General features: G+C 41.4%; 1 protein-coding gene across 1 annotated transcript in view; it reads left to right on the top strand.

Annotated features, from left to right (window-relative positions):
- COL9A1 (collagen type IX alpha 1 chain) overlaps positions 1-12,933 on the top strand; it is an 86,345-nt gene extending 73,412 nt beyond the window's left edge. Inside the window, exons 36-37 of the mRNA XM_053665006.1 lie at positions 3,736-3,813; positions 12,271-12,933. Coding sequence (XP_053520981.1) covers positions 3,736-3,813; positions 12,271-12,455 — 263 coding nt within the window. The 3' untranslated portion in view covers positions 12,456-12,933. The remainder of the gene's footprint in view (positions 1-3,735; positions 3,814-12,270) is intronic.
- Positions 12,934-19,283: the final 6,350 nt, after the last annotated feature.

The following is a 19,283-nucleotide window of genomic DNA, read 5'->3' on the forward strand; positions in this document are numbered from 1 at the left end:
GTGTGAGGAGGTGAAATGTATCTGCCTACACCTCCATCTTGGCCAGAACTCCTGCAGTTTACCTCTCCAGTTCTCTTTAAGAGGAACACTGAGCTCTCTCTCCATATTCAATTTTGTCCAGCCTTTGGAAGCTTTGAAATTGTGCCAGGCTTACAAGAGGCCGAAATTAGGGCTCATTTATTAAAAACCGCATACTTCCCTTCATACCTTATCTAAGCTGATTTTATCAGCTCTTTATATGTATTTTCTCACACAACAGGCTAACAAAGGTGGCCCTTTCATTTCTTGAGCCACTTTTCAAACATCTCAAAATAAGGCATTATCAGGGTTATGCAGAAGCAGAGTAGCCCTGGCGACAGCCAGCCATGCTGTGGAGCAGCAGTCTGCAGTGTGGCTGTCTTGGATTCAGCTAAAATGTGTTTTTCTATGACCGATAATCAAACGCAGCAGCACAACTAGGATAGCATCTTCTCTCTAGCAAGCAACATTATAAAGTTGTCGTGGCTTCTCACTGGAATGTTTTTAACTTTCGCTGTGTGTGCGAAAGCTGCATTTTAATTTATAATCTTCATCTCATATGTATAAAAAATATGGCACTTTTAAAGATTCTCTTCTCATTGCCAGTCTCCAGAATTACAGTGATACGTCATTTAAAATGCTAAGTTAACAAGGGCGCTTCTGCTGTTGGTTTTAAAAATGCCAGTTGTCATATCTTCCTAATACAATATAGCTATATTGATGATGAGCGTGAAAAAAATGAGCTTATGTGAACGTGAGTTCATCCTGAGCTCTATGAATACCTTACACGGTATTTATATAAATTTGATTTGTTTAGAAATGTAATTGATTCACTGTAAAAATATTCACACAAGAACATTCACAGTTAAAATCAGAGTATGAGAACTGTTTGACTACTGTATTGATGGTTATACATGTATCTTTCCTATTTTTGCTGTGTACATGCCTTTCCTTCTTAAATTACAACAACTTAGTATTGAAGGAGGTTGGGGCAATACAAATGTTTGGGGGAAATGATTATGTACTGAATTCTTTACAAAATACCATTGCATTTTCCTAAAAGTGTATAAAAAATATAATACTATATTAATGAGATAGTAGAATAATGCCTTGTACTGGGGGGCAGTAGAAGTCATTTAGGAGCAGTTAACGAAGGTATTGGAGCACTTGGTTAATGAGGCCAGGTTTCTGGGTTTGGTCTCTGCAGGGGCAGGATAATTAGTGCAGCTCTGTTCAGTGGCTGCTGATGCCCTAAATTTAATCAACTGTCCTGCAAATGCACATGGCTGGCTGCAACCAACGGCATATTCCTGGTAAATAATGAGTCCATAGTGAAATGCAGACACTTCTAACAGCACACTTGACATTTGGGAAATTCATTAATTTCTTTTTGGTAATACTAAATTGACATTATTCAAGAATTTTTAAACTGTATAAAAAGATATTCAGTAAAAAATTTCTCTGCCACCCATGACTCCCATTTGCTAAGTTTCCTTGTTTCTTACCATTAGGTCATTGTTATTGCTAATTTCTTACACATCCTTACTAATGATGATATGCAAGGATCAATGAGTATAGCATATTTTCCTAGGTTCTTTAAAAAACAAATCATATCGTCCTGTAGTAAGTGATCTGGACTTTGTGTTTTTCATTGAACAACGTCTTGGAGATCATTTCCAAGAGCTTCCTGATTCTCCTTCAGAGCACATTGTGTTCCAATGGCACTGGGCGTGTAGAAGCACCATGATGCATTTAACCCTTTGGTAGACATTTCAGTTGTTTTCAGTCTTCTGCAATGTCAGTAAGGCTCCAGGGGACACCACTGCGTGTGCTCATTTTTGTATGAATATCAACAGAAAAGCCCTATATCTCTAGGATGAATTCCTAGAAGTGGAATTACTGGGTAAAATGGTACTTCTGTTTGTAATTTTGATAGATATTGCCAAATTACCCTTTGAGAGACTCTACCAGTTTATACTCTTATCAGCAATGTGTAATAGTGTATTTTTCCACAGATTTGCTAACATATGCTTAATTAAACTTTGGAATTTTTGCTGATCATACAGGCATATAGGTTAAAATAGCAACTTTGTTATTCTGAGTTTACATTAATTCTGTTATGAGAATGAAGTCAGGGAATTTTTTTATAGAGTTAAGAGCCATTTTTATTTTCTTTCACTGACTTCCTTGCTTGCATATTCAGCTTATTTTTTATTGTGTACTGGCCTTTTTGTATTGATTTCAGGAGCTCTTCATATTAAGAGTTACAGCTTCATATCCTAATAGAAAGGCCAACTTGAACCTGAGGTTTTAAAACAATTCTCCCTTGTTTTCTTCTGGTTCTCAAATTACATTTAAAATATTTGATACATTTGCAATTTATCCTGGATTGTGATGTGAGGAATAAATCCAACATTTTTTGTCTCAAGTAGGCTACCCACTTTTGCAATACTATTTATTGAATTACTCAACTTTTTTTCCCACTTTAAGATGCCATCCTTGTTACAACCCAAATTCCTATATATGTATTTGGAATAAGTAGTTAGACTTTCTATTGTCTTTCATTGGTCTGTCCACTCATGTACCAGCCCCATGATGTTTTGGTGGTTTAATATTTGGTAGGTTTAATTCCCTTCGAGTTGCTTTTCTTTTTGGAGTTCTTATGGCTATTCTGGTTTATGTCTTTTTCTTTTTTTATGTATCGATTTTAGAGAGAGAGGAAGGAGGAGAGAGTGAGAAAGAAACATCGATTTGTTGTTCTACTTATTATGCATCCGTTGGTTAGGTAACGTGTGGTCCCTGGTGAGGGACGGAACCTGCCGTCTTGGCATCTCTGGGGAACACTCTAACCAACTGAACTAGCGGCCGGGGCTGTGTTTTTCTACACAAACTTCAGAATCACCTCTGGTTAAAACAAAATCTGTATTTTTATTGGGGTCATGATGAAAAGTAAGTTAAGGGAGAACTGGCACCTTTTTATGATGATGTCATCTGTATGAGAACATTTTCCCAGTCTTTTTGTAACCTTTAGAAACATTCAGTTTTTTCATTTTGGGTTTGTATATTTCTGATTAAACTTATTCCTGGGATTTACTATTTTAATTGCTATTATAAGTGGTATCATTTTTTACTACTCATTACTGGTTGTTGTTTGTATATATGAATGTGTTTGTACATATCGTTTGTATATTTATTGATTTCCATGTATTAATTTTGTATCTTGCTACTTTACTGAATTATCTCTTATTTTTTATATTGTATTTTGAATAGATTTTTTAGGGTTTAAGATATATACTCCTATCACTTGCACATGGATGTTTTCAACCTCCCAAACCAAATGATAAATAATAACGATAAAGTGGACATCTTTATAGTGACTGTAGTGAAACTGCTTATTGTGTTTCCCATCAAGCATCATGCTGACTTTTGGGTTGAAAGGGTACATTTTTCCATGTGGAGGAGGTAGTCATTGATCTTATCTTTTGACTATTGCATCAAGAATGTGTTTAATTCTTTCAAACATCTTTTCAGCATCTATGAATATGGTTATTTGATTTTCTCCCTTAGATCTATTATTATAATTAACCTGATTTTTGCCTTGCCACGATCTAGTTTGTGGCAATTTTACGACTCTTTGCTTTCAGAATGTGTTCAGGAGTACAGAACTTTATTTTTATAGATATGTAGAAACGATAACCTTTCTCTAATCAAATGCAGGTGACTTGGGAGAGAAGGGGGAGCGCGGCCCTCCAGGAAGAGGTCCCAAGGGCTTGCCGGGAACTGCAGGTCTCCCAGGTAAGAGTGCCCTGTGGCGAGGTGAGGCTGAGCCGTTAGCAGCACACTGGCCGCTGAGGCGCACGGGTTGAAAACACTTGCGCTTTAATCACTAAAGCATGTCGTGTGATACTCAAGATAGGTTCGCATCAACTTTCCAGACCAACCTTAATGAAGAGTTAAATGTTTTCTAACTCATATCTGTGTTCTTTACCAGAAAACATGCCAGGACTTGAAATGTTAATTATTTAAAGAGATGCTTTAAAAAAGTGTTGGTCTAGCCACACATACTCATTATGAAATTCTGAACGAATGGGATCCTCTCCACTTCAAGGCCAGTTGATAGTTTCCTGCATTTTCAAACATTTTAACTAAAAAGTTAGAGCCATAGAAAAATTCATTCAAGTTTGCAAACTATTCATTTTGCATAGGGAGTAACTAAAATTTTATTTTTAAAGTTCCTGTTTTAAACGTCCTGACCCTCCAAAATCCCATATCCAAATAAATAAATATACCTGAACATTCCTACTCATGGCCACAAAGAACCTCACACAAGCCACACGTCACTGCTGTGTGCGCTGAGGGACACAGTAGCCTGTGTGTGAGAGCCCGGGTTCTCTCACAGGGCATCTGCTCTCTCTTTATACACTGGGTACTCTGTGCCCCGCAGACCAGGCTGCAACACACTCACCCATCGGGAAAAGGACCTACAAACCCAGCCAGAGAAAGAGCATAGCAGGAGCTAAAGCCAGGTGGTTTAAGAGCGCGAATGACGTGCTGTCTTACTGCGAACTTCTCTTATGGCTCCTCGGGAAGGCTCCCAAACCTCTGCTGCTGAGGAGAGTCCAGGCAAAAGGAGCTGTGTGGGAAAAGGGGGGGCACATGCTTTCACAATGGATTTGAAAAACTTGTTTTAGGGAAATTTAGAAAAAGCAGTGATGGCTTTTTAATTCTGCCATGGGCTTACATAGTCAATCATGGCTATAATTACAGCCCCAAACATCATTGCTTTCTAATTATACATTTCATTGCTCCTGGGGATTGCTTTCTCATTAAAATACGTTAAAAAATATGAACACATTTGGAGATAGCTCCAACACTGCTTTGCTAAAACTGTGGGTCTGTTAAGAGGTTTTCCCAAATTGATACATTTTTTGTGATGGAAAAGGAAAGAATCTGGTCGGCACTAAATGGTCCAGGAGAAGATTCACTGATAGATGTTTAGAGAAAGAGGAAGGAAATAAAACTTACTGAGTGCTTTTCTCCTTTATCAATGGTAGCAACAGGAGGTTTTAAAGCTGATATAATATCATCATTACTATTTACTTAATTGTCTATATATTGAATATACAGGATAACCTTATAGTTTCTCCTCCCATTTTGTTGACAAGTCACCTAACAGTTCTTGGACAAGTGACTTGCACTATTGTCAAGATTCTCCTCTAACAAAGATATATTATTGTTTCTGGTGACTCTTTCAAAAAATCTCTTGATAAACAATAGTTTACAAATGGGAAGTTTGAGGAAGACTAGCTCTGTATGTGCAGTGTCTCAGGCTACCACCAGGGGACGCACGATTCCCCACCTGCAGTAGCCCACTAGGAGTCCCTGAGTCTGACTGGTTTTCAAGTGCTCCTGGGTCATTGCTCTGCCGAAATTGGGCTTGGCTGATTTGCATTTTGATAAATGAAACATCCATGCATGGACAAAATGGTAAGGCAGTACAAGCTCATCAGTGGCAGCTCTACCTGGTTGTCATCTTGTCTCTCTTAGGAAAAACAATAAATTTGTTACAACTGGTCTTGCATTTATTTAATACATGAATTTGATTTGTTAAAAACAATGTTATGGGCTCCCGTTTTCAGGACTTCCAAGACTCGTCCTCTTTCTTTCTGCCGTTGCAAGTCCTTGCCCCTCCCTCCTTTCCAGGTTCCACTCTGAAATCTGGTCCTTTTTTTCCCCCTCCTGTGCTTCTGTTACATTTTCATTGAAAGGATATTTGACATTTAAAAAAAATTAAAGCTAACTTTCAAAAGCACACAGGCACAAAGGGACTATATTTATCTTGCTTGCTGAGGCACAGGCCCGGGGTTTGGGATTTTAGGTCGGCTGACATTCTCTTGTCTGTGTGTAAATGTGCACAGCTATGGATTTTCCAAATCCAGCGAGGTCGGTCCTGAACAAGGGCATCCGCGTCATTCCTCCCCCAGAGCTAGCATGCTGAGTGCGGGCTCCACAGTCAGACACCCTGGACTCAAATCTTGACTCTGTCACTTACTGATTGTATGACATTGGGCAAGTGATGTAATTGCTCTGTGGCCTATTTTCTCCATTTATAAGATAGTGTATTTGTGGTAGCATAATTCTGATTAATCCACCCATGTAAAGTAATTGGGGTAGTTTCTGGCCATGATAAGTGCTCAAGAAATGTTGGTTATTATTACTACCGTGAATTTAACAAGTCCACATTTGCTTTTGGAGGTAGATGGAGGAGAGCTGGGTCACGGCCAGACCCTAGTTAAGCCCCTGCAGCCTGTCACTTCTGCTCTGGATGGGCAGCAATCAGCTCCTCTTCTCTCAGTCAGCTCCACCCCTAACAGCTCAGACCTGCCCTCCTCGGAAATCTTCTCCAACTCCAAATCGCAAATACAAAGTACTGACTGGCAGTAAATAGTCTCACTGATTAATTGACCACTGAGAGGGTGGGCCCTTTTAAATTCTCCTGGTGGAGTTTGGAATGTGATTAGAAATGTGACTTCTGGTCTGTCACAAACATAATTGTAATAGGACTTTAGGACCCAGGGGAACCTTCAATATTTACACAGAAGCTCTCTGGAACCTTCTAGGTAAATACATATCTTACCTAAAAGAAAGGGCCTGCAGGACAAGGTATACTACAGCTTTTTCCTCTGTTATCTCATCTGCTGGATTTGGGACTCAATCCTCCTGAACGGAATAAAGATCATTTGATCATTCTTCCTTGGGCTAACATATGTAATATATTTGAAAAAAAATGTATCCAAGACCTTCATTATCCGTCAGTTATCAGAATTCCTTTATTCTTTCTGGACAGTTTTGGTTCTCTTCTCCCCTTTATATCGGCCACCTTGTTCATGGTTAAGTATTATAAGGCCCTTTGTGGCTGTAATGCTGTATTGCCTAACATGGACCCGAGGTCATTATTACATTGGCACTTGTTTTGGCTGTAGTCCTGTGGTTAAAAGTACAAATACACCATCTCGTTTGTTTCTTCTCATAGTCAGGAGTAGTGAGGGCAGAGACGTAAGAAGTCCAGGCCCTGGACCTAGCCGGCCGGGGCATATGCATTGCTCCCTATGTGATTTTTAGCTACTCTCCCTCTTAGTGCTTCAGTTTCTCCTCTGCAGAATGGGAATAATGACTGCATCTACCCTAGAGAGTTATTTAGGAGGGTCTATGCGTATGTTAATACATATAAAGCACTTACAATAGTGCCCAGCATATGGCAAGAATTCTGCAAATTTAGCTGTTGTTATTACTGTTATTTCTCTTTTTATATTTGAGGGAATAAGAGTCTTACAAAGGTCATCTGTCCTGACAAAGTTCTCAGGTAATAACTGATAGAGGCAAATATTTATGCTTTCTGCATCCAGGTGCGCTTAGTAGGCAAAATGACGGCTTGTCTGTCCCCTACACACTTAGAGTCTTGATTCCCTTTGTGCATCTCTCACAGAGCCGTGTGCATCACATTAGAGACCCTGGGACCTTAGAGCCTCCCTAACCCTGGTCCCCCTTTGGTTTCTACCAGAGGCCTTTAGTGGTATTACTAGACTGGGTCATCTCATGAAGAGTAATGTCTATGCCTGATGCTGCTGAACTTTGTGATGAATTCCTTGGCACTCTGAGGATTTCAAAGAAAAGTATTTAATAATGGGTCTTGACCTCCTTTGTGGGCATTCAAACTCATGAGGCAGAGGAGTTAAGTGAGGGACTGTGTACATACGTGGCCACCAGGGTTGTGACTTGGGAGCTGAGATGCCTTTCCATTCTTGCTCGTGGAGGTAGAGCTGGCTTTGTGCTGCCGAGCAGATGAATGGGCTATTCAGGGGGCTCGTGCAAAGTACGTGTATAGGTGAGCTTGACTGTGAATACTGAGTGGAGAAAAAAGCAAACAAAGAGCACACTCAGTTTAGCTGTAAGTTTGGCAGTAGTTATTTATCCTATTCCCATTGCTGCAGCTATTTAATTTAGTTGTGGCATCTTATGTAAATAAACCACTTTACACCAATTTCTTAAACATATATGCTTTGTCCAATACCACAAAACTAAGCGTAGCATAAGGTGAACAACATAGAAAAGTTCCTGGCATGTACAAAAATTTTAATATCACCAGTTGGTTAATATAGAATACTCTACTTAATACTTAAAATTATGTTCAGTTTTTTTTAAGAGCTTCAAATAGTCCCTTTCATTCCGTAGCTTGTATTAGGACTGTCAGAATGTTCTGGTGGGGTTTGGCCTCCACTGATGTAACATGACTGCCCTCTGGTGTTTGCACAGATAATGACATAGACATTCAGTTACAAATCATGAAATGTTTTGACCATTTTTATACAGGGACTGGCAGAAGTAACACCTGCTTGAGTATGGTTGGTAGGGTAATAATATGGTTGTAATAATTTATAGTTTTAATTCAAACATTTCACCTAAGATATTATATAAAAATGTGCTTGAGTGTGATATTGTCATGTTATAGAATTACATGCTTATGATTTTGCAACAAAAAAACGGCACTATTTGTGCTGGACCCTATAGGTCCTTGAAATTTCAGAACACTGTGTAGTCATCACACAATTCCTGTAGATAACACACACATCAGGCAGGCAAAGCAGAACCAGGACAGATCTGCACTTTCTCCTTCAGACTTGAAAAGTAGTTTATAGATATTTGCCCATGCAGCTGCTGGATTTCTTGAATGACTCAGGCTGTGACATTGGTTTATTCCCGAGATAGGTTCTCACATGGTGACTTTAGAGCACCTTTGTGAGTAAATGCCCAGTGTCAGGGCTCACCAGAAACTGACAATCTGTTATGTGAAGGCTGTTTCTCCGCCCCCCACCCTCAGCCATTTCTACAGGGCAAAATCTTGGAAAAATACCCTTAGTTATGATAAGTAAATGTCTAGAAGAATTAATACTAACTCTGGGCTATTGCGCTTCTTTCCACTAGCAGGCCCAATGAATTAAGCAAAAACATCACACACACAGACACAACACACACACCTCAGCAGAATTAGCAATTAAGAGGCATGAAAACACAGTAAGAGGAGTGGCTAAGGGCCCTTGTTGCTAACCCAACACTTTCTAGCTGTGGGAGAGTATGGGTGTGGTTTAACCCTCCTCACTCTCGGGTTGCACAGGAGGACATGGGTCAGTGATGAGCACAGGGCGTACGTGGTGAAGGGTTAAGGGAGAGTGTCTTAGGTGCAGGTGATGATGATGATGACGAGTCATCGCCCAAAGTTCTAAGGGCTAAATTACTGTCTTTGCTAGAGGGAAAATTGGGCTAGATGAGCCTTTTAGAAGATGAAGCAAGGCTAGACAGAATGACTTCGACACCTCCTTCCTCAAAGGTTGAACAAGAATCTGAAATGAACTCAAGTGAAAATCAAAAAACCCTCCTAGAATGTGTGGAACTGGGGAGCTAAACATGAAAGCTTTCCTCTTACTTTTAAATAGTTTGTGTATTAGAGAATTGATTTCCTTACATTGAAGGTTTTCGGCAGGAAGCTGGCTCTGTGAATGTTAAATAAAAGTTTGAGTTAGTTGCTTACATTATAAATTGAGAGATATTTCTTTAATAGCTCAGTTTCCAGGCTTCTTTTGAACATTATCGGAGGTTCTGGTGTACCTGCCCACGCTCCCTCCTGGCAGCTGTTAGCCGGCACAGAGCCGTGGCGGCATCTGCACCCCTGTCTGCCACGGGCCTTGGTCCTGCCACTGACTCCCAAAGCTGAGGTGGAATCTCATCTTCTATCCCAACTGTCATTACACTTGTACTGTTGGTTTTCTTCCAGTAAAGACAGTGGTGACTCTCTTAACACAGGGCCATTTCTTTATGACACTGGGAGTCAGCAAACTCTTTTTGTAAAGGAGCATGCTTTTTGGCTTTAAGGCCATGTGTGTTTTCTATCGCACCTACTCAGTTCTACTCTTGTCGTGCAAAAGCAGCGATAAGCAATGTGCAAACTAGCGACCGTGGCTGTGTTCCATTTAGACTATTTACAGATATAGGAGTTGGCTCACCGGCTGCCTTTGGCCCTTCCCAACCCACATACCAGCCTTATCCCTATGGTCATTTTGTTTGCAACCTTTTCTTTGGGCATTTTCTCCTGCTAATCATGATTAATCTTAAGGTAGACCAGGTATTGCTACTGATAAGTTGTATGAAAACCACCTTATATGTGCATTTATGTCTGGCCTATATCTTAAACTTTAAAAAATGACCTCTAGGTGCCCCCAATACAAGGAAATATGAACAAGCTCTCCCAAAGGCACAGTTCTGCTAAGGCCTTGCTTATAGATACTCTGGATGAGAGAGAACTTTCTCAGGGGCCTCGTCTTTAGCGGAAAACACATAATCACTGGCTTCATCACAACTTAATATGGTCAAATAAAAGCTTATGAAATAAGTGAGGGGAAATTATTTACATCTCTGCTTACCTACTACCTTGAGATGGACATTGTCAAAGATGATTATTCTCATAAAACTTACTAATATTTTGTCCTATAACATTGCTTTATATGGATCTGCTTTGTAAGCCTCCAGGGAGAATGGGGTCATAGGTAAGACAAGCTCTCTAACCTACCTTCCTTCTAAAAGTATGTGAGGTATGTGTAATAAAATCATGTAATAAGACCAGACCACTATAATAAGACCAATAAGAGACATATGTAATATGATCACTAAAATAGAAAAGGAAAATTCAACACCATTGACAAAGAAGGAAAGTCCACTTAAGAAAATGAGTCATTGACATGTAGATTTGGCTTTAGCCTTTTTGGCCGCCAAATTCTATGGCTGAGGTGGGAGGAGGGCCTCTGTCGAACTATAGGATCATCACAGATACAGGTTGATTTGCATGCTTTCTTATCGCCACCTTTGCAATGATGGAAGCACTGCTGGGGAGATGGGGTGAATGGTCAGTGGAAATCCCTCTTTGTTATGAGTGCCTCACTGGGGGAACCAAACAACTGCAAACTTGGGAAGAGGAAGACGTGCCCTGGAGGAACCAAGACTCAGGTGCAGTTCCTGTTGGTGTGGACCCCTGATAAGAGCGTCATGGATCTTTGCAGGGTGTATTATGCAGTTTTCTAAAGATATTAATCAATAATATCCTCATAAAGTCCCCATTTATCAGATGCTTTCAGGCATAGATTTAATTACAAGGAAGGCATTATTCCATCACAAAGTGAGAAGTTAGTGACCTGTTAACATCATCCAATCCATAAATGGCAGAGCTGGACTTAGAGCCTTCTGTCTGTCTCCAAAGTCTCTTCCAATCACTGAGCGCTCTGCTCCCCGTCCGGGTACCGATCACCTGTTGGAGACCACGGACATTGCTACAGGAGTGCTGTTTGGAAGATGTGTAACCGGAGCCACAAATGCCAGTTGCATGTGTGTGTTTAACGTTTGTAATAAGTCAGATGACAAGAGTATGTGGGATATAAAGCTGGAAGGAACAGATAAGACGAGCAAACAGACAAAGACTCACAGACACAGACGGGAGCATGGCGGTTACCAGAGGGAAGCGGGTGGGGGACTGTGAAGAGTGAAGTGGGACAAGTGTATGTGACAGAAGGAGACTTGACTTTGGGTGGCCAACAGCGAAGTATATAGATCATGTATTATGGGATTAAACACTTGAAACCCATATAATTTTATTGACCAATCTCACCCCAATAAATTCAATAAAATTAAAGAAAACAGTGTTGGGATTAGGAAAAATAAATCTTCAAGCAGTCACTTTAAGAAAGTCAAAAGAATCAGGTGTAATTAATTTTAATAATAGTTTATTTAACCCATGATGTTCAAAATGCATCATTATGTAATAAATACAAAAATTGTTAATGAAATATTTTTACTTTTTTTTCATACTAAGTCTTCATAGTCTAGGCGAATTGTACACCTGTAGTTCATCCATTCTGACTTGGCCACACTTCAGTGCTCGCAGACCTGCGTGGCTAGAGGCTACCACGTTAGACCACACACCTCTCCAGGTAGAGGTGTGGGTTAGAGACGTGAGGTCTTCCACTTGGAATTTCTAAGAAAACCAACTTCAGTGAAGGGATTTTATCCTCTTCTTCATCGTCGTCGTCATCATCACCCACCGTTTCGGAGAGCCCCGGTGGACACACTGCGGGGCTGCAGGGTCTAGCGCCATCTGCCATTTGCAGCCTTGGGTGTTCTCTTCACACTGCGATTTTGTTTGTGTTTCAGGTGATCCGGGCCCTGCCAGCTACGGGAGGAATGGCCGGGATGGCGAGCGAGGCCCTCCTGGGGTGGCAGGAATTCCTGGCGTGCCGGGCCCCCCGGGCCCTCCTGGCCTTCCTGGCTTCTGCGAGCCAGCCTCCTGCACCGTGCAGGCTGGGCAGCGGGCCTTCAGCAAAGGGCCAGTGCAGTGACGGGCTTAGTGCTGCGCGGCTGTCTGCAGACACCGCCCCTGGCGAAGGAGCTGGGAGGAGAGACACCGCCGAAGCTGGGGCTCCCGACGGCGGTGTGTTACCTTCAGCATTATTACGGGAGTCCTACCTGACAGTCTGATTTAGAACAATGGTGCTATTCCATTAATCCTCTTTCCTTTCCCTCAGAGGGGAGACAGCAGAGTCATTGGTACAAACAAAACCTCCCTTTAAATAAATTCATAATCCTGTTCCCAGGATCTTGAACTTTCGGGTGCTATAGGTATGTGATATATTGTGGGCCACCGTGCCAATAAACAAAAACACCGGTTTGGTTTACCTCAGTTGCAGTAGTTATTTTCACTTTTATGTAGATGTTTTCAGATTACTGTTCGGCTACGCAGAGGGTCACTGACTAGTTATGAAGAAACCCCACCGCAGCCCATGGAACTGGTGCTCAGAGTCCCCGGCAACGTGCTCTCTCCCGATGGGCGAGAGAGCTCAGGGCCGCGTGGGATGATTTCACAGCACGTGCCGGTTTTCAGGGTTGGCCTGGATTTTTGTTGAATTGTACTGTATCCCAAACCTATTAACAGTTCAAGCTCTTCTATGTGAAAGCAAAGGAGGAATTTTACTTTCTGCTTTTTTAAAAAGAAATTTTACTTTTTTAATTTTATCCTGCCATGCCTAAGATTTATTGATGAGATTATTTATTTTAAAGGTTGAGGTAACATCTCTGGTTGTACCCAAGAAGAAATAAATATGGTTTCTTAATCTCTTGCATGTTTTCTTGTAAATAATCATGTTCAATAAAAAGAAGTCACTGAACTTATTTAGATACATTAAAAATTGTAACTTACACTATTCCTCTAGGTATGTTTGTATCAGTGCCTTTTTTCTACAGAGAAATTCAAAAGCCTTTACTGTCCCCCTGAAGGTACCACCCAGTGACAGAAATGCTCTGTATATGTGTGTGTGTGTGGGGGGAGGGCGCAGGGAGCTTCATAGGCCTTTTTAAATTCTAAATGTTAAAAGCTCTGGGCCCAAACCCTGGAGAGACGCACAAAGGCACACACACAGGCATGTTTGCAGGCCACTTCAGAGTCCCGACGGACCCCCTAAATCCAGCCTTGCTCAGTGTCCAGGGGGGACACCGCTGCTTTCACTTCAGCGCCTTGTCAGCTCCCTCACACCAAGAACTTCACTGCTGCCCAATGATTGATTACGTGTCACCATTTTTCTCATACATTTTATACAGGCAGCTCAGCTAACGCACTGTATTCTCATTAATAAGCTAGGTATTGCCTGACCACTCAAGCGCTTTACTACTATTCACATGATCACATTGGCTTGCTGTTTTACCAGCATCCATATAAATTATCGATCAGACTTAATCCTTCTGTGTCACAGTGCATGTGAGTGACATGTCCCAGGGCCCAGCACAGCACCAAGCAGTCAAGGTCTTCAGTTAGTTCATGGAACTCAGTTCTCTCAAGTCAAGGGGGAGTGAGCCCTAACAGGGTTTTTGATAACATTTTTCCCTTGTGTGTGCGTTCTACACATTTAAAAACTTAGCCTTATTTGTTGGACCAAATCAGTCTTTATATAATCCGTATTGGGAATTCCTTCCAACTGCTTCCAGCTTCTAGTCCTGTATTTCTAGCATGGACTGGGCTTGAGGAGAGAGATTCCGACCTGGCTCCACGGATCAGCGCTGGTTACACACACGGGGAAGGATGTTCTGGGAACAGACATACCTGCGTGATCTACTTAAAATGACCTTTATAGAAATGGCAAACCTTTTCAGGTACTGTGACATATATCAAATAAATGCAAACAAATAGCCTTGTCTTTCCACCAAGGTGGTTTTATTTTTAACTGGAGTGATATAATTAAACACAATAAAAGAAAAATTGGATAACCAAATAACTGTGTTTCTCAGTGACATAATACAATTGATAAGGAAATTAAAAATAACAAAATTTCAAAGAACGGTTCATTCAGACGTTTTACCAACTTGGCATACAAAAGGCCGTCTGACGAGCTCCACAGACGCCACGATCAATACTGGAAACAACTACCCGCACTGACAAGATTACGCACAACCAACACGTCCCAAGCGGCGGGAGCAATCCATTTTAAAGCCAGTTAAGGGAAATCGTTTATGAAGCAGTAAATACTTGACTCAGAAATTGCAAAGAAAAGTGTCCAGCAAGGAAAGCCTCTCCATGAGAGTTGATAAATATTGAATTAGACCAAATATTTTTTCTCCGGCAAAACAAATCTCCAACACCTCTCTGAGATATTTTTTAAAAGTTGGATGAAGTGCCCCCTCGAGCCCTTGCTGAGAGAGGAGTGTGTAAATAATTAAGTTGGTTCAAAACTGGAATGTTATTCAGGGGCAAACGAGTCCTGATTTACCTCCAGGCAGGGCTTCTGCAGCATGACAGAAGCCCTTCATCCCAGATGTCTGACGGGTCAGGTAAGAGCTGTGGAAGTCACTCCCCCATCTGACATGCATTCCCCACGTGGTAATGGATGGCCGAGCCCTGTCCAGCAGACGAGTATGGACTAGTCCTGTTGGTGGTATGACCAACTTGATTACTTACTTTGTATTTCCAGCTGACTAAACAAATAGTGCTGTTCTTAAACACTGTTAGTTAAATCTGATTTATTTGCAATTGGAAATAAGCTTAATGTAAATCATTACTTCATAAGATTACTTCAGATGGTTTTATTTAAGTTTTGGCTATTATGGTGTCTCTGCTGTATAATAACCTCAAAATAAACCAATATAGGGGGAAGATCACATACCAAATATCAAGCTGCTTTTAGACATTTCCTGGTAGCCATTAAAAAAAAAGAGAGGAAGCAGTAGTAAGAAAAATAGCAGATACAACTTCTGGCCAAGATGGAGGCATAGGTAGATGCACTGTACCTACTTGCACAACCAAAAGAAGAACAACTATTTAAAAACAAAAACCAACCAGGACTGAGAAAATTGAAATGCATGGAAGTCCAACAACCAAGCAGTTAAAGAGACACTCACCCAGACCAGTAGGAGGGGCAGAGACAGGCAACCAGGTGGTGAGGACTCCAGGCAAGGCGGCAGCAGTCTGAGGACCCGGTGAGGCAGTGCCTGGTGGAGCGGGTGGTCCCACATTCTGTGCAGATAAACTGGGAGAAACAATTGCAGAGCAAAACAGACCGTGCAACCCAGGGCTCCAATATGGAGAAATAAAGCCTCAAACTGTAACAGGGTACAGTGCAGAAGGGGGCCCCAATTAGGGATTTGGAATGGGGTCCAGAACTCAAGGTGTCCAGGAAATATTAGAAATATATATAGGATGTCCTCCCCTTTCCTCTCCATAGGTGTGAGTTGGGGGAAGGGACACATGGAGCAGGAACATGCAGAGCTGTTTTGTATAGCAACGGCTTTGCTGCTAACCTCTGGCATGGTCATTTAACATACCTATAACCTTTAACTGGTTGCATAGATGTGTTAAATAGCTGTGGCCATACTTTGAGCCAGGGGGTTGGAAGTGACTTCCACCCAAGATGTAACTGGGGGTTGGTCCTCTGAGTTATAGTTCCTGCGTGAGAGCTCGGAGAAGATTGGCTCCATGACATGGGGCCACACCTGCCCAGACTCATGATGGCAGCCCAGTAAACTTGGAATAATACAGGAATGCTGGCAGGTATAACTGATTGTAGGAGGAGTCGGAAATGGGGCTGCAGAGGAAGATTGGTGCGGGGATTTAAACTCAGGCATGGCAGCCATGTGAAGAGAGAACCACACACCTTTGGCCAGGGTGGGGACTCCCACGGCTTTGATGACAGTGAGGACCATGTGGCTTTGGGATGCTCCCTTTTGCCACATGGCTTAGGAAGCAGGAGAGACTTTGCCTGGAAGAAAAGGAGTGAAAGGACTCTTGCTGGTGGGCCATGAGAAGATGCCACATAGCTTTGGATTAACCGGAGATTCTGGTGGACATAGCTGAGGTGTCAGGAGCCTGAATCACGGACTTCTGCTTCCTTTCCTGAGATACGGTACCCCAGACTAGGGCAGAGGGAGAAGGAAGGACTGTGTGTATCTGGGTATCCTAAAGGACTTTAATATTTTAATGAAGATGTTGGGTCACTACTTTAAGTCTGTATAACTTTAAATAAACATTTCCTTTTCACAAATCTCTGGCATTGAGAGACATCTTTCCTCTGGTGGTGGGCATAGTGAACTTAGTGGGGGTCCTTTCAGTAATAGTATATCGTATCCCCTCCTGACCCTGTTCTGTAACAAAACCACTGATTGAAAGCACCTGTGGGGGTTGAGGGGGCAGCGGGAGAAACTCCCAGCCTCACAGGAGAGTTTGTTGGAGATACCCACAGGGTCCTAGAATGTTCACAAGCCAACCCACCCAGAATCAGCACCAGAAGGGCCCAGTTTGCTTGTGGGTAGTGGAGGAAGTGATGGAAATCGGGCAGAGAGCAGAGCAAGTGCCACGGTTCCCAATGGACCCCTCTCCCACATACAGCGCCACAACACAGCTGTGTGGGTTGCCCCACCCTGATGAACACCTAAGGCTCTGCCCCTCACTATATAACAGGCACATCAAAACAAAAAAATGGCCCAAATGAAAGAGGTGATCAAAGCTTCAGAAAAAATACAGCTAAGTGACAAAGAGGTAGCTCATCTACCAGATGCACAGTTCAAAACACTGGTGATCAGGGTGCTCACAGACTTGATTGAATTTGGTCACAAATTAGATGAAAAAATGAAGGCTATGCTAAGGGACATAAAGGAAAATGTACAGGGAACCAATAGTGACGGGAAGGAAACCAGGACTCAAATCAAGGGAGTGGACCAGATGGAATAAAGAAACTTCCAACCAGAAAATGAAGAAACAAGAATTCAAAAAAATGTGGAGAGGATTAGGAACCTTCAGGACAGCTTTAAATGTTCCAACATCTGAATTATAGGGATACCAGAAGGAGAATAGGAAGAGCAACAAGTGGAAACGTTATTTGAACAAATAATAAAGGAGAATTTCCCCAATCTGGCAAAGAAAATAGACTTCCAGAAAGTCCAGGAAGCTCAGAGAGTCTCAAAGAAGTTGTATCCAAGGAGGAATACACCAAGGCACATCATAATTACATTAGCCAAGATTAAAATAAATGAGAAAATCCTAGAAGCAGCAAGAGAAAAGGAGACAGTTACCTACAAAGGAGTTCTCATAAGACTGTCAGCTGATTTCTCAAAAGAGACCTTACAGGCAAGAAGGGGCTGGAAAGAAGTATTCCAAGTCATGAAAGGCAAGGACCTACATCCAAGATTGCTCTATCCAGCAAAGCTTTCAATTAAAATGGAAGGGCAGATAAAGTGCTTCTCAGATAAGGTCAAGTTCAAGGAGTTCATCATCACTAAGCCATTATTATATGAAATGTTAAAGAGATTTATCTAAGAAAAAGAAGATAAAAAATATGAACAGTAGAATGACAGCAAATTCACAGTTAATAACCATACCTAAAACAAAAACAAAAGCAAACTAAGCAAACAACTACAACAGGCACAGAACCACAGAAATGGAGATCACATGGAGGGTTAGCAACAGGGAAGTGGGAGGGGGAGGGGGGAAAGGTACAGAGAATAAGTAGCATAAATGGTAGGTAGAAAATAGAGGGAGGGTAAGAATAGTTTAAGAAATGTAGACGCCAAAGAACTTATATGTATGACACATGGACATGAATAGAGGGGGGGAATGTGGGTGGGAGGGTGTGTGCAGGGTGGAAGGGATGGAAGGGAGGGAAATGGGACAACTGTAATGGCATAATCAATAAAATATATTTTAAAAATAGCATCAGTGGACTAGTAATTTTGATGTTTACAAATGGGCAATGGATGTAAATGATTTTAAATATATATTTTTAAAGAAAATATGTGTCCACTATATATAGATCAAGTCCCTTTTCATAGAGTGAAATAAATCCTTTTCAGTTATGCTCTAAGTCCTTTTTAGTGACCTCGTGACCTAGGATTGGTGGTATGAAGTCCAAGTTGCTCAGGAAATATGAAATCAAAATTGGTAACTATACTAATGTGTGACTACAAATACCTGTGCTCAAATGTTCTTTAAATGATTAAGTGGAGGAAGTGTACCATACTTGTTAGATTGTCAGAAAGTGGATGCTGACTGCTTTATTTTTTGTTTTAATAATATTAAAAATAATCTTAATAAATAGCAATTCATGTTAACTTCCGCTTAACATGCCTTCAGATTTTGCTCTTGAACCAAGTTTTCTGATAATAACTAGAGAGAGAACAAATGAGGTAAACTGGCTGTGAGAGAGCAACGTACTTTCTGAGGTTCATTTGGATTTGTCTTTGCCCTCCAAGTTGAAAATGTGTGTGTGAGAAGACTTAAGAATATTCCTCAGAGAATACCTGGTTGATTTGCTACATCTAAGGGGAACTAAAGATGGCAATAGTTAAGAACTGTGTAAGTAAATTAGAAGTCAACATATAAACCCACTGGCATGTTCCGCTGTGATTAATTTCTGTTAAAAAACATGCCATGTATTAACTCCTTATTGCCTATTGTCTCATGACTAGTGACGAAGAGCTTATATTTAAGATTAATTGTGACACTTCTCATCTCGTGCAGTACCCTCTACCCCAATGAGCCCGAACGACTTTAGTGAGATCACTTTGTGTGACAAAGTTGTAAGGGACTGCCTGCACTCTGACTTTTGCTCCTGCTTATAATTCTCATTCAGAGTCATTAGACCAGACCGTCTAGGAGCTGCCATGGAGATGAGTTATAAATCTGATTAGCA

This window comes from Artibeus jamaicensis, unplaced genomic scaffold (assembly GCF_021234435.1).
Source record: "Artibeus jamaicensis isolate MK-2021 breed Jamaican fruit bat unplaced genomic scaffold, CSHL_Jam_final contig_388, whole genome shotgun sequence".
Classification (NCBI taxonomy): domain Eukaryota; kingdom Metazoa; phylum Chordata; class Mammalia; order Chiroptera; family Phyllostomidae; genus Artibeus; species Artibeus jamaicensis.